The sequence below is a fragment of the Sander lucioperca genome, chromosome 8, assembly GCF_008315115.2.
Source record: "Sander lucioperca isolate FBNREF2018 chromosome 8, SLUC_FBN_1.2, whole genome shotgun sequence".
Lineage (NCBI taxonomy): Eukaryota > Metazoa > Chordata > Actinopteri > Perciformes > Percidae > Sander > Sander lucioperca.
In genome coordinates this window covers 10,749,951-10,763,341 of record NC_050180.1, presented here as the reverse complement: position 1 = coordinate 10,763,341, position 13,391 = coordinate 10,749,951, and the positions used below count along the sequence as shown (strand labels likewise).

Here is a 13,391-nt window from a genome sequence, read left to right as displayed (position 1 = left end):
AAAGACGTGGCGTTGACCACGTTACTACAGACCCAAGGTGGGCTGCCTGCAGATGAACACATTGCGTGGCAGCAGGAAAATAAAATGTTCCATTGTACCACTGTCCATGTACCACCTGCAGATAGATTGGACCTTGTACTTGTACCTTTTACTTGATATCGCTGAATCAGTATTTGCTGAGATAAAAAAAAAAAAAAAACATTTCCATTGATCTCATAGAGGGAGAAGTTTCATTTTCACCTCTCTTTTTCTTCCTTTTATGACTTTGCTTTCCCTATGACCTTATTGCAGGGATTAAAAAGACACTGTACTTGCCAAAAGATGTGATACACCTGCCAACTTTAACAACAGACAGGACTCTGTAAGTTAGGGTGTTTTCCTGCTGCCTCATGCAGTTACCTTCCTACTCTTCCCCGCAGCTCTTCTTCCTGGAGGAGAGGAGGAGGCAATGCCTGCAAGACCTGGCCACACTCATTCAGAAGATCTACCGGGGCTGGAAGTGCCGCAGCCACTTCCTGCTGCTGAAAAAGAGTCAGATAGTGGTGGCGGCATGGTACCGGCGATATGCGGTGAGGCTCTTGATGGGGAAATGCAATGCTCACGATCAACACACAAAAGCCAAAGTAAACAAATTGACAGATGGCATTGATACCTGAAGTGTAGTTCATTCCCTATTGTCGTTTTTTTTTTTTTCATCTCACAGCAAGAAAAGAAATACCAGAAGATCAAGAGTGCCACCACGGTGGTGCAGTCCTACACCAGAGGATGGCAGGTGTGTGCACCTTCCTGGGAATTCCCTCTGTTCAGAATAAACATGTAGCGTGCAGAAATCATGACGGGAAACAATGTTTGCTTGTTTACTTATCCCCAACCGGCACCGGCAGATGTCCGCCCACCAAGAGCCCGGGTCTGTCCGAGGTTTCTGCCTAAAAGGAAGTTGTTCCTCGCCACTGTTGCACCAAATGCTTGCTCTTGGGGGGAATTATTGTAAATGATGGGTCTTTATAAATTATAGTGTGTGGTCGAGACTATAGGATGGATACCCGAACCGAGCCCGACGGGCCGGGCCGGGTTCGGACAGGTATTTAGAAATGATGTTTGGGTTCGGCTCGGGCTCAGTCACATTAGCGCGACAAGGCATTGAACAATTTAAATTTAAAAAAAGCTTATTATGTAGGTGCGCACCTGTGTTAACTTGCACTTGTTGCCCCGTGTGCGTTGATGCACTCATCTGTTGACATTTCCAAATGCCTTCCTACAGTTGCTTAATCAAAGCGGGCTTTCCACACAAACAAACGTACATGTGTCATTAGTAGGAGCCGGGCTCGGGTCGGGCTCGGACATAAATATCTTAATGCCTGTCGGGCTCGGGCCGGGTTCGGTTACTGCTCTGTCGGACGCGGGCCGGGCTAGGACAGAAAAATTCGGCCCGATCCGCACTCTAGTCTAGGCCTACTCTATCTGTGTCTAAGTGTCTTGAGATAACTGTTATGTTTTGATACTATAAATAAAATTGAATTGAAGTTTTGAATTATTATTTTCCCACCAGGCCCGCAAACTCCTGAGAGAGCTGAAGTATCAGAAGAGGTGTGAAGAGGCAGTGACCACCATCTCGGCCTTCTGGCACGGCACCCAGGTACTGAGAGTGAGCTTTTTACCTCAGCGCAGCATCAGCCTGACTTTGATACAGGCTTTTATATTCATGTTGTTGGTGGGGGGGGGGGGGCTGCTCTTGAAGTCATAACAGTATAACACTTTTTTTAACTTTTGTAACTTTTTTTTTTTTTTTTAATCTTATGCAGTGTTGCTGCCAAATTGCCCAACAGTTTTACAAAACATTCTGTTCTTTAACAAAGCTATCCTTGATGTCATTGCTGCTGTTTCCCTTTTGATCCTGCTTCTTATTTTTTTCTTTTTTTTTTTTGCTGATCACACAACTGCCACTTCTCTTTTTCTCGCCCCTCCCCCCCCTTTTCTTGATTCTTTTTCCTTCTCACTCGTCTCAACACCTGCCTTTACCTAACGCCCACCACGTCCCACCAGGCTCGGATGGAGCTGAGGCGTCTAAAACAAGAAGCGCGGAATAAACACGCTGTGACAGTAATTTGGGCATACTGGCAGGGAACCAAGGTATTTCCACCCAGCCGGAGTGTGTCTCTGTCCCAGCTGTCTTGTCATCCCTGTTCACCATGTCCCGTCCCATCCCATTCCCAGTATGAAAGCAGCCTCGTAGAGTAGCAGCCCCTCTGATTGAACCTCGATCCCTGCCCTTCCGTTACCCACCGGCCTGACTGATGTGCCTCACTGTTGTTTGTCCTGTTTTCTGTTTTGTCGCTCTTCCAAGTAGGATTGTCTTCATATGTTTTGATTGTTGAAAAAAAACTAGATTTCTACACATGCAACCCGCTTTACTGTATCTCAAACATAGCTCACATGTTTTAGATTTGTGTGTCTTCGATTTGGTTTCTATCCAATGTGGTGTTTTTTTTAAATGTGTCCGTCCTCTTCTGTAATCTGATTAGTTCAACCATGCAGTGCCCACCACACAGATGATTTTTTGTTTTTTACTGTGTTATTTACTCTGGCTCATGCTGAGGTGGCTCTTTTTAATATACTGATATGCTGACAGCAAAATACATAAGCATGGAATTATCTCATTATGGCATATATGTTGCCACTTTATAAACCCTCTGTGGCTGTGTTTATTCAAAGCCACTATGCAGACTTTGTAGTCTGCAAGTATAACATCTTATCTTATTTACTCAACCAGCATTATCATTTGACATACCCCTGGTTGTTAATAATCAAAATTTTATTTCAAGGTCTCGCAGCCTGCCGATGACTGAATTCTGACTCATAGATGCTGTTAAAGGTTATTCTGTGTTGTATGCAAACTTTGTTCTTAGCAAACGTAATAAAGGCTTCTTTTTGGTCCACCTCTTTTATGAAGCTCGAGATAATGTAATGATAATTCCGACTCTTTCTTTCCTCTTAAGCATGGGGTTTGCAGAGTCCCAAAACGCGAGCACCACTGAAAGTCGCTGGCATGTTGATGTTAACCACCCCGTTGTCCCATCTCTTGACATCCTTTGTTGTCTTTCGTCAATGCCTTTTCACACCTACTCAGTACCTCTCTTGGGACCATTACGTTTTGAATGTCACTGAAATTAACCCCCCCCCCCGCCACTGCCACCGCTTTTCATTAGGCCCGGAGAGAGCTGCGTCAGCTGAAGGAGGAGGCGAGGAATAGGCATGCCGTATCGGTCATTTGGGCCGGCTGGCAGGGCACCAAGGTATTTGGGAAGCCTGTTGACTTGACTTGTCGTGACTTGCCGCCTCCATCGAACCCCTCCACCCATCCCCCTCGAAAAAAACCTCAACATACCCATCATTCTGCTAAACACAATCTAAACATGTCATGTGTGATGTAAGGCAGTTTAGCCTCCACCCTCTCGAACATGATCAGGTCATGTTTTCAGTGTGTTTTCAGCTTCTTCCTCCAAGGCCCATGCCTCACCAGTGCATGCTGCCTGCCCTCTGCATGACTTCTTCCTTTCTCGTGTAGTTAATGCATGTTTACTCTTTGCATCGTAGCACCGTTTGTCTTTTTTTTTTTTTTTTTTTTAGATGGAACTGTTTGGATCCTTTTGAGGTGACCTCTGCTGCCTGAGTTGTGACTTTTGCTCTCCGCCTCCATTCCACTAAAAGTCTGTTTCCATTCCAGAAGTTCCCCTGATAAATGTGTGCCATATTTGTTTCTGGAGTCTGGAGCAGTCGAGCTGTACTTTTTACAGTCTCTCCATGGTCACAGAGGGCTTGTGTGTGTGTGTGTGTGTGTGTGTGTGTGTGTGGATGTGTGTGGATTGCTGACTTCAGGCAAAACAATGTCTCCCTCTTCTTCCTCTCATCTTCTCTCGCTTCATTTGTTCCCGCTCTCCGTCTCTTCCCGTCCCCCTGAACAGGCTCGCAGGGAGCTGAGGACACTGAAGGAAGAGGCCAGGCGTAAGCATGCTGTTGCTGTGATTTGGGCCTACTGGCAGGGACTTAAGGTACCTACCAGCCCCACAGCGCAGCCATCACCAAAGTCTGCCACCTAACCATCACCCCTGACCCTCTTCATCCTCCTCAACCATCTGCTATATGCATACTTGTACAGGAAGCCAGTGTCTGCCTAGTTCTGTGCTCCCACTTTCCCCATGACGGTATTGCTTTAGACTGTGCTTTTGACGCAAAGACCAAGGTTAAGCACATTGGAACATGCGTGGTTACACATGATTATTGGCTGATAAAGAACATCAAATCATCTTTTGTTGCAATTCCCACAATCAAAACAGTGAAACATTTGGTTTTAGGCATAGTCAATTAAAATGACAAAACATTCCTATATATGCTAAACCACCACAACATATAACAGTTCTACAGTAATTACTTGAGCAAAGACTGATTAGTCGTATTTTGGAGTAATTACATCAAAGTCAAGTTTTTTTGTTTTTTTTTTCTTGATACAATGTTTTTCCTCCAATATGGAAATCCCATTTCCCGTTGCAGTGCAGTCTTGTGGGACTTGTAGTCCCCCTGCATCACCTGTGTGGCCCAGAGAAATGTATTGAACACAATGATGTCACCTCATCTTAAAGGTGTAGTCCACCTAAATCAAAAGTATAGTACGCAAAGATGTAACAAAGGTACTTCTAAGGTTAACCTCCTCCCCTAAATCCAGAATTTTAGATAAATTCGAGATAATTATTATTCATATTGTCTTTGTTTTTTAATGCTGAAGATTTAAACCAACAGAGCTGGACTGACATGGCCAGAGTCTCTCTTTCTGATCTGTTCTTTTCTAAACGTCCCCCTCTGTCTGCTTCCTCTGCATCTGTGCAACTAACCCGATATAAAGCAGCACCATGTTGTGTATCCAACAGTATTTGTTTGACGTGTGTGTGTGTGTGTGTGTGTGTGTGTGTGTGTGTGTGTGTCCTAGTTTCTGGTGCTTATCTGTTACGTGTCTCTCTGGTTTCACCAGAACAACTGTCGTCACACTGGCCATTTGTTGCAGTGTTTGTGTTAACTGACCACCCTGCACCGAACAATGCACCTGTCAACAACTCAATTTGTGCAATTAAGGTCAGCGTGAAGGCCATTTGTCATAACCATCATTCACTTCTCAGAAATGAATTCAGTCATTGTTGTAATTTCAATGAATTCCAGCAGCTTGGAGTAGACTTTGTTCCAGGTGTTCATTGTTTGTGACTAACCCTTTGCTGTTGTTCTAGTGTGCCGTTTGTCTATACTGCCATCCTGCTATCAGTGTACTCCTTTTTTTTTTTCCTGGTTCACATCTGACTAATGGCTGGCAAACGGTGATTGACAGTTTGTTTATGCTTTCCTTTAATGCTGTAAAAGGTCCGCAGAGAGTACAGAAAGTTCTTCAGGGCAAATGCAGGGAAGAAGATCTATGACTTCACCATCCAGAGAATTGTAAGTAAACAAATGAGTTAAAAACTGTTAGAATTGTGCTCCTGAGTTTTTCTTGTTTTTCATCAAAGATTTGCTAGAATGTCATTAACATGTCATGCATTTATGTCCATCTCTCCAGATGCAAAAATACTTCCTGGGCCTGAAGAGCACCATGCCCTCCGTGTCACCCATAGACAAGAGCTGGCCTGCCAATCCTTACCGCTTCCTGGATGGAGTCCACACAGAGCTGCGGAGAATCTTCCATCTCTGGAGGGTCGGTCACAAATAACCAGAGCCCCTCTCCTCTGTCTGTCCCATTCACCCACATTCAATGATTTGAATATTGTCTAACACACACCTGGTAGACGGGCCCTATGGTCATTGACTTTAGTCAAGCATTTAACTCACAGTGTAAAATCCTTATATCGGAGCCACAGGCTGTAACAGCCAATCCAAAAAGGGTCAAATCACAAACACCTGAGGCAACAATCCTGTCAGTTATTGATCGAATGTATACATAGTAGAGCTGCAAAGATTAATCGATTAATCGATTAGTTGTCAACGTTTAAATGAATCGCCAACTATTTTGATTAATTTTTTAAGACAAAAGTAAAAATTCTTTGATTCCAGCTTCTTAAATGTGAATATGTTCTAGTTTCTTCTCTCTGTGACAGTAAACTGAATATCTTTGAGTTGTGGACAAAACAAGACATTTGAGGACGTCATCTTGGGCTCTTGGGGAAACACTGATCCACATTTTTCACCATTTTCTGACATTTTATAGACCAAACAACTAATCGATTAATCGAGGAAATAATGAACAGAATGATCGACTATGAAAACAGTCGTTAGTTGCAGCCCTAATACACAGAATGAACATTAGCAACGCATCACAAGATGCACAGAACACACTCCCGGAAAATAGAAACCATTGGCAATGGAAAATATTTTAAATAAATAATACAAGATCCCATATTTGAACTGCGGTTGGTATGTGTGCGCTTGTGTGTTCAGTGCAAGAAATACAGGAGCCAATTCACAGAGGAGAAGAAGGCGGTGTATGAGGAGAAGCTGGAGGCCAGTGAGATCTTCAAGGATAAGAAGGCTCTCTACCCGAGCAGGTACCTGAGATTCACCGGGACCGAGTGCTCTTTGTGTCACGGTATAGTAGGGGTGTGAATCTTCACTGGTCTCACGATTCCATTACGATTATCCTGTCTACGATTCGATGTCCCGATGCCTCGCCTCCTCAATATTATTATATATTGCTACACATGGTTTTCATCAACAAATTCTAGCAGTTAGATAAAGACGAACTCCCCTTTTTATTGCACCTGCTCTTAAAAAAAAGACACTTCCTGAATGTAGCGGAGTCTGAACACAGCAGGCAACAGACACAAGGCAAAACCCCCCCAAAAAAAGCAACATCAGTAGGCAATAATCGATTATGGTCTGTCACTGCATCGATGCAGAATGATCCACGTCCGCATCGCGGTGCATGGATGCAGTGATTAATTTCAACACCCCTACTGTATATAAAAAGAAATGTCTAGATAAATGAGAAGATTAGCGAATCTCTCAATTTCACGGTAAACGAAAAGCATCTGAGCTCTCAAGTGGCATAAAAAATGTGAATGTCTTTGTCGCAGTGTGAGTCAACCCTTCAAAGGAGACTACCTGGAGATCAGCAAGAACCCCAAGTATCAGAAGCTCCACAGCGCCGTGGATGAAAAGGTTCTGCTGGCTGATGTTGTCAACAAGATCAACAGGGCCAATGGCAAGGTAAGAAAGATCACTCGCACTACATGTTAAGTTACATTTCCAGCTCCTATACGAAGCTAAATGGACTGTAAAAGTCAAAAAAATACAAACTGCGATTACATCGGGACCCTGCTGTTTAGCTCCCACACAGGCCTTGTGGAGCACAAAACTATTAAGTTGTTTTGATGGGTGTTTCACCCATACTGCACTCTCTGCAGCAATCATATGTTTTTAGACATCTTAACAACTGGCTTTTTTTCTTTTCTTTTTTTTTTTTTTTTTTTTTTGCTCCAGCAGATAGCAGACATGCCGGGACACACGCATTATGCTTTTACTCCTAACCCTGTCCCAGTTTCAAGATCAGATAGGCACTTTAAAAGAAATGTACCTAAAAAGACATTTTGGTCCGTGCAATTGCTTTTGCCCTAGCACAATGTTAGTGTGACAGACATTTTCTGCTCCGGTTCGCAGGGTACCGCTCGAATCTTCCTGCTGACTAAGAAGAGCGTGGTCCTGGCCGACCAGAAGACGGGCCAGGTGAAGGCCAGCGTTCCCCTGCCAGACCTCGCCAGTGTGTCGGTCAGCACGCAGAGCGACGGCTTCTTTGCTCTCAGACTCAAAGAGGTGACCTGTTGTGAGAAGAGAGTTGTTGTGATGTGTGGTTTTAGTTCAGGTATGATTCATGATTGATCTCTCTCAGCAAGAATGCTGAGAGTAAGAGGATTTCCCAAAATGTCGAACTATCCCTTTAAGACCTACTGAGACACTAAAGTGGTTAAACGGCAGTCAATTGTGCACTTGTGTTGTTCGGTTTAAATGCTGGTGGGAGACTGATTTTAAAGTAATGATTCAAAACTTTCTTTCAAAGTTTTTATTTTTTAATCCAATATCGATGAGAAACGCAACTAATAGACATTTTACAAGTTGTTTTTCATTTTAACCAACTGACAAAAAAAAAGTCATACAGCTTATACCCACGCATGCAAAGACAAAATAAGAAACCAAGATGGCTGTACATTACATTTAAGCAGTTGCAAAACATAACAACAAAAGATATGAGAAGAAAGTAATAGAAGAATTACGACTAAAAAGAATAGTTGTTCAAATCAACACTCGCATCAAAGTATATGATTACAGGGGACTGAACTTTTTGAGTTTTTCTGAAGCAAATGTCATCGTGTCATTTTGCTTCAGGGGTCGGCCTCAGCCGTCAAAGGAGACTTCTTACTCAGCAGCGATCATCTGATCGAGATCATCACCAAACTGCACCGCACCGGGGCCACGGCTGCAGACAGCGAGCAGCTCGACATCGACATCTCAGACGAGTAAGAGAGCATTCAGGGTTAAATCCGGTCATTCTGGTCAAAGGATGCGATCCGTTTTCCGCCCGGATGATGATGATGATGATGATGATGATGTTTAATGACATGGCTAATGTTTCTGTGTGGCAGGTTTCTTCTGCAGTTCAAGCACGACAAAGTATGCGTGAAATTCATCCAGGGAGCCCCCAAGAACGGCAACAGCGTGTCGTGCAAGCGCAAGAACAACCGCCTGCTGGAGGTGTCGGTGCCCACAACAGCATAGTGCAGCTCCCCGGCCAGATTGGGGGACGATTAAACACCGAAACCACCACCCACTCCGAATCCTCTGGTCTCAAGAACCATCACCGGTGCCCACCCTGAGCCCAGAAACAGTGCAGTTATTCAGCTTGTTGTGTTGTTGTTTTTTCCTTCAGTCTCTTCCTATCAGATTTACTATTGCACCACTATAGCTGTAACCATGTGCCACCTTTTTTTTTTTTTTTTGCAAAGAAAGCCCTTATTTGGGTTAAACGCCACAGAAGTTTGGCAAAAAAAAATGTTTCACTGGTGTTTTGTAAAACTGGGGTAAAGAGTTGAAGATGGATGAGAAAGGAAGAAAAAAAATAAGATCTTGGTAGAGCACAAGAGACTTATGTATACCAGTGGCTATGTTGATGATTGTTCTGCCTGTATGTTGATATCAGAGAAAATGTCATAAGAACTTTGTGACAGGCTCCAGCCTCAACAGGCCTGGACTCATCAGTTATTTTAAGCTCTCCTGGCTTTCAGCAGACAGCTTCGAATTTGAGATAAACTGGGAACCTTTGGGCTCGGCCTGTCGGATTTAGTTTCTCTGAAGAACTTAAATACTGCACTTGTTTTCACCTCGGTGTAACCAAAAGAGGATGAGCTGAAAAAGTTTTGATTGTATGTCGTTTTATTTTCTATATATATATATATTCTCTGAAACAAAGAACCGTGGGCAGTTGAGTCAAATGTAATTTGCTAGATAATTGTAAAAACCACTTTTGTATCTTACTGTATGTGCCATTGAACAGGTCCCGTGACTTGTCGCGTGTCAGTGTACAAATACAAACAGAAAATCCATGTAGGTGATGGACCTTGTTCTTGAAAACATCATTGCCAAAAAATGTTTGAAAAGGGGAATCTCATCAACCTGTGGTGGCAGTTTTCTTGTACGTTTTGACAGCACTACACAACATGATCAACTTCCATTTCTTCTACAAGAATATTACAATGTATGATCATTTCCCAGCTTTATTTCATTTACAAGGAGTCATTGTACACTTAATTCATATCCTTAACTCATAGAAGTCATGTGGCACCCAAAGAAAGATCCTCTCGCTTTTTGAGGGACACGATTTAAAGATACTGACAAAGGCAGAACAGACATCCCAGTGGAAGGGAAAGTACCTAACCACGAGGAGCAAAAGGTACCTCCAACTTCCACAATGTCTTCACCAGATTCAAAGCGTTCTCTGGTGCAAAGCGAAACCCTTGATATTGATCTTTTCCTTTTTGTGTGCAATAAATAAAATGCTTTGTCTCGATTATTCTCTTTCCAACAAAACCATAGTGAGAACCTATAGCAGTCGCCCTCACTGTACCATATAAGCTGTACATAGGCTCTGTAGCCTGTAACCCTGGCATGGACAAAGGGTTTCTCTTAATATCCTAATTTTAATTGCAGTGCTTGTGAAATAGCCGTTGTTGCCAATGCAGCTTGAGTAACTGTAGTGCTTGACCCACTCTGACCTAATGTGTATTTTGGGGAAAGACCAAAAATTAAGCACACATTACAATAGATTCTTGATGTATCTGAAGAAATCGAACACGATACACCTTGTAGTACACTCATGTACACATTTTAGTACACATATTTACACACAAGCCAAATTTGATTGTCAAAGAAGCAATAGAGTGCTATATTTTCAGGTATGTTGAATATAATCTTTATTTGGATGTACTGGTAGTGGGTTTTGTACTGTTTATTTCTAAGTCAGCCAGATGTTTCTCTGGTGACGTCTGAGGGAATAACACAGCCAAACTTGGTCTAGTCATGTTTTGCGATCCAGGGTACCTGGATTTGTAAGTTGTTTTGTATTTTTTAATGTCACACACCCACACGACACAGGGACTTGAGAAATCGGTTGTTGCTGTCCCTTGCGCGAGAACGATCGGGCTGAATGCCCATTTTTGATGTATTCTCTTCCATGTTCACTGCACAGTTTAAATGCAGTTCTGCTAAGGTGACACCTTCCTCCCCCTCGCCCTCTTCTCTGTTTCGTATTTGAACAATGGCTAGAGCTGCAAAAATGTCTGCATTCTTGTGTGCCTAATGTTAACCTGTGCTAAGAGACACAACATGGAAATGTTTCAATAGAACTCAGTGTAACATTTACAAATAAACTTTTTTTTTTTTTTTTTTTAAATTAAACAATCTGTAATAAATGTTATTGTGTGATTCTGTGCCATTTTTGTTTTTTAATTATTTTGATATTTATTCCAGCATTGCTATTCATCATCCAAACCTACCCGTGAATGAAACTTCTGACCCTAAATCAATACTGAATGAAGGCTCTTCATGGAGCGCTCTGTGTGCAGCCAACAGTCGAAATCAGCCATCAGAGTATTGAATCTTACATTCCTGCGAGGGCCTTGATTGCTATTTATCAGCAGTATCAACAAGGGGTTGGCCGGGACTGAAAAGTCTTATGGGGGTTGCTAGCATTGATGCTGGACAGCCAGGCCTTATACTCAAGCAGCTGGCCAGATGTTTTCCATCACATCTGGGGGAGAGCTTTCCTAGGGTTAAATTCCGCGGCTTGGGGAGAGCTGCCGGCAACAGGTCTCCAGGGAGCAGCCCTCATATTGAGCACATAGTGGTAAAAATAGCATACCATTTTGGGCTGCCCAGTACCCGGTTCCCACCACTCTGCAGGCTGGGAAAGGAAGGAGGAGTCCCAGCCTCCCTGTAGATATTCAACCCTCAGTGGGAGTTGGAATTGTACAAAGCACAATCATATGGGATTGTGCTTTGTACAACTGATTAACCTGTAGGATTCGGACAGTGATGCAGATCGGCATCAAGTCAGCACAATGGGGCAAGAGATCCTTGTTGCACCAGACGATCCACAGCAAAATAAGGAGTTGCATACTAAAGTACAAATATTTATTGAATTAGCTTTATTCATCTTAGATTTGATGGATACTGGATCTGCCGCTTTGAACATTCAATTGAGTATTATTTGTGAAAGATCAGAATTATATTAACGTATTCTACTGGAAGGTGAACATATAGTATCTCACAGAGCAGGGGCAAATGGGAGGTAGAACCATGCTGCTTTTGAGATTATGTAGTCTTTGGTGACATCCCATGGATTTAAGATGACATTACAATAAGAAAGACGGCGGGAGGAGGATATACAACAGAGAAGTTGTCTTTCTGCGAGGCTCATTTTAAATAAGTGTGTTGTAAAGCAAACATATTTAATTCCCTTTCAGCAAGTTCACTGTATTTTACATGTAACGTGTAATGTAAGACTATAAATGAAGCATCTGTAAACTGTAATAACTTGATATACTGTATAATTTTGGAGTGTTACATTATCATTTTGTTATATATCTAGTCAAAACTGTGTCAAAATATTTTCCTGAATAAAGCAACATTGATTCAACTCAAAACCATTTTCAAAATAAATGCCTCAGTTGCCATGCAGAACCCCTCACACAGTATGTTTGATAGTGAGCAGGCAGATGGAGAGCCTAGCATGTAGAACTCTCCTTAGGGGATTTCACATCCTGTCCAAAATCCTATCAGCTGCAGTGAACTGTAGTGCTGCAGGCAATAAAGGCAATGCAGAAAAACATGTACAGTTAGTGTACTGCAGGTATGGAACTCACATGACAAAAAGATGTTGGTTCCTGCTTGTCAAGTAAGGTTTATTCAAACTACATTATTGCCAAAGATAAATTACATATTTACAGTACATTATATTTCACACAATAAAACTAAATAGGTAATCACAAGATACCAAATACACTTAAAACACACACACACACACACACACACACACACACACACACACACACACACACACACACACACACTCTCTCTTTTACAGGTGTTCAGTCATCAATCAGAAACATTTACTGCAGAGCTTGTTTTTCTTAGTGTATGGCAACGTCAACATATTTTGCAGCTAATATTGCATAATGATTTTTCTCCCCGTAAATAGAGCAGTTTCTGAGGACTGGGGAGATGTATAATCTCAGAATATATATACAGCACATATGTACTGTATATGTATTCTGAGATTATTATATTCTGAGATATATATATATCCAATGTTTTCTCAGTTAGCCTTTTAAAATGATATCAGATTAGTAAACAGAATGTGCCTTTGGAACATTGGATGAATGGCTGTGATAATGGGCAATGTAGATATTGCATTAAAGATCAGCCACTTCTTTCTACAACAGTCGAGAACCCTTTTGCAATTATGTAAAAACATAATGTAATCTGAAAGCTGCTGCCCTGATTAAAAAAACAATGCAACTGATCTCAGCTGGTATTCTGTCTGTAATGGAGTGGAATGGAAATTTCTAAGTGACCCCAAACTTTTGACCGGTATATATATATATATATATATATATATATATATAAAACCTTGTGAGATTCTGTCTCAGCCTCTCTTTTATAGTCTCGCATTGCCAGACGTTACCTTTATGTCAAAGTAAACACATGGTGTCCACTCAGTCTGCACATTGTCAACGTTTTAGTTTTTTTCTTACTTTCTCATGTACTCTTTGTTTAGGGTTGATTTGAGATGATTTGATTGGGCCGGACTG

At 42.1% G+C, this 13,391-nt stretch overlaps 1 protein-coding gene across 13 annotated transcripts in view; it reads left to right on the top strand.

Annotated features, from left to right (window-relative positions):
- Positions 1-11,009, top strand: part of myo1b (myosin IB) — a 69,518-nt gene extending 58,509 nt beyond the window's left edge. For 2 of the 13 annotated variants that reach the window (XM_036004069.1, XM_031281795.2), the window contains 13 exons: positions 420-569; positions 704-772; positions 1,550-1,636; positions 2,044-2,130; positions 3,207-3,293; positions 3,963-4,049; positions 5,404-5,478; positions 5,597-5,731; positions 6,472-6,578; positions 7,107-7,239; positions 7,690-7,842; positions 8,413-8,543; positions 8,670-11,009. In XM_036004069.1, the coding sequence (XP_035859962.1) occupies positions 420-569; positions 704-772; positions 1,550-1,636; positions 2,044-2,130; positions 3,207-3,293; positions 3,963-4,049; positions 5,404-5,478; positions 5,597-5,731; positions 6,472-6,578; positions 7,107-7,239; positions 7,690-7,842; positions 8,413-8,543; positions 8,670-8,802 (1,434 nt within the window). In that variant the 3' untranslated portion in view covers positions 8,803-11,009. The remainder of the gene's footprint in view (positions 1-419; positions 570-703; positions 773-1,549; positions 1,637-2,043; positions 2,131-3,206; positions 3,294-3,962; positions 4,050-5,403; positions 5,479-5,596; positions 5,732-6,471; positions 6,579-7,106; positions 7,240-7,689; positions 7,843-8,412; positions 8,544-8,669) is intronic. The other 11 variants (XM_036004070.1, XM_031281802.2, XM_036004073.1 and 8 more) reach the window with 7 other exon arrangements.
- Positions 11,010-13,391: the final 2,382 nt, after the last annotated feature.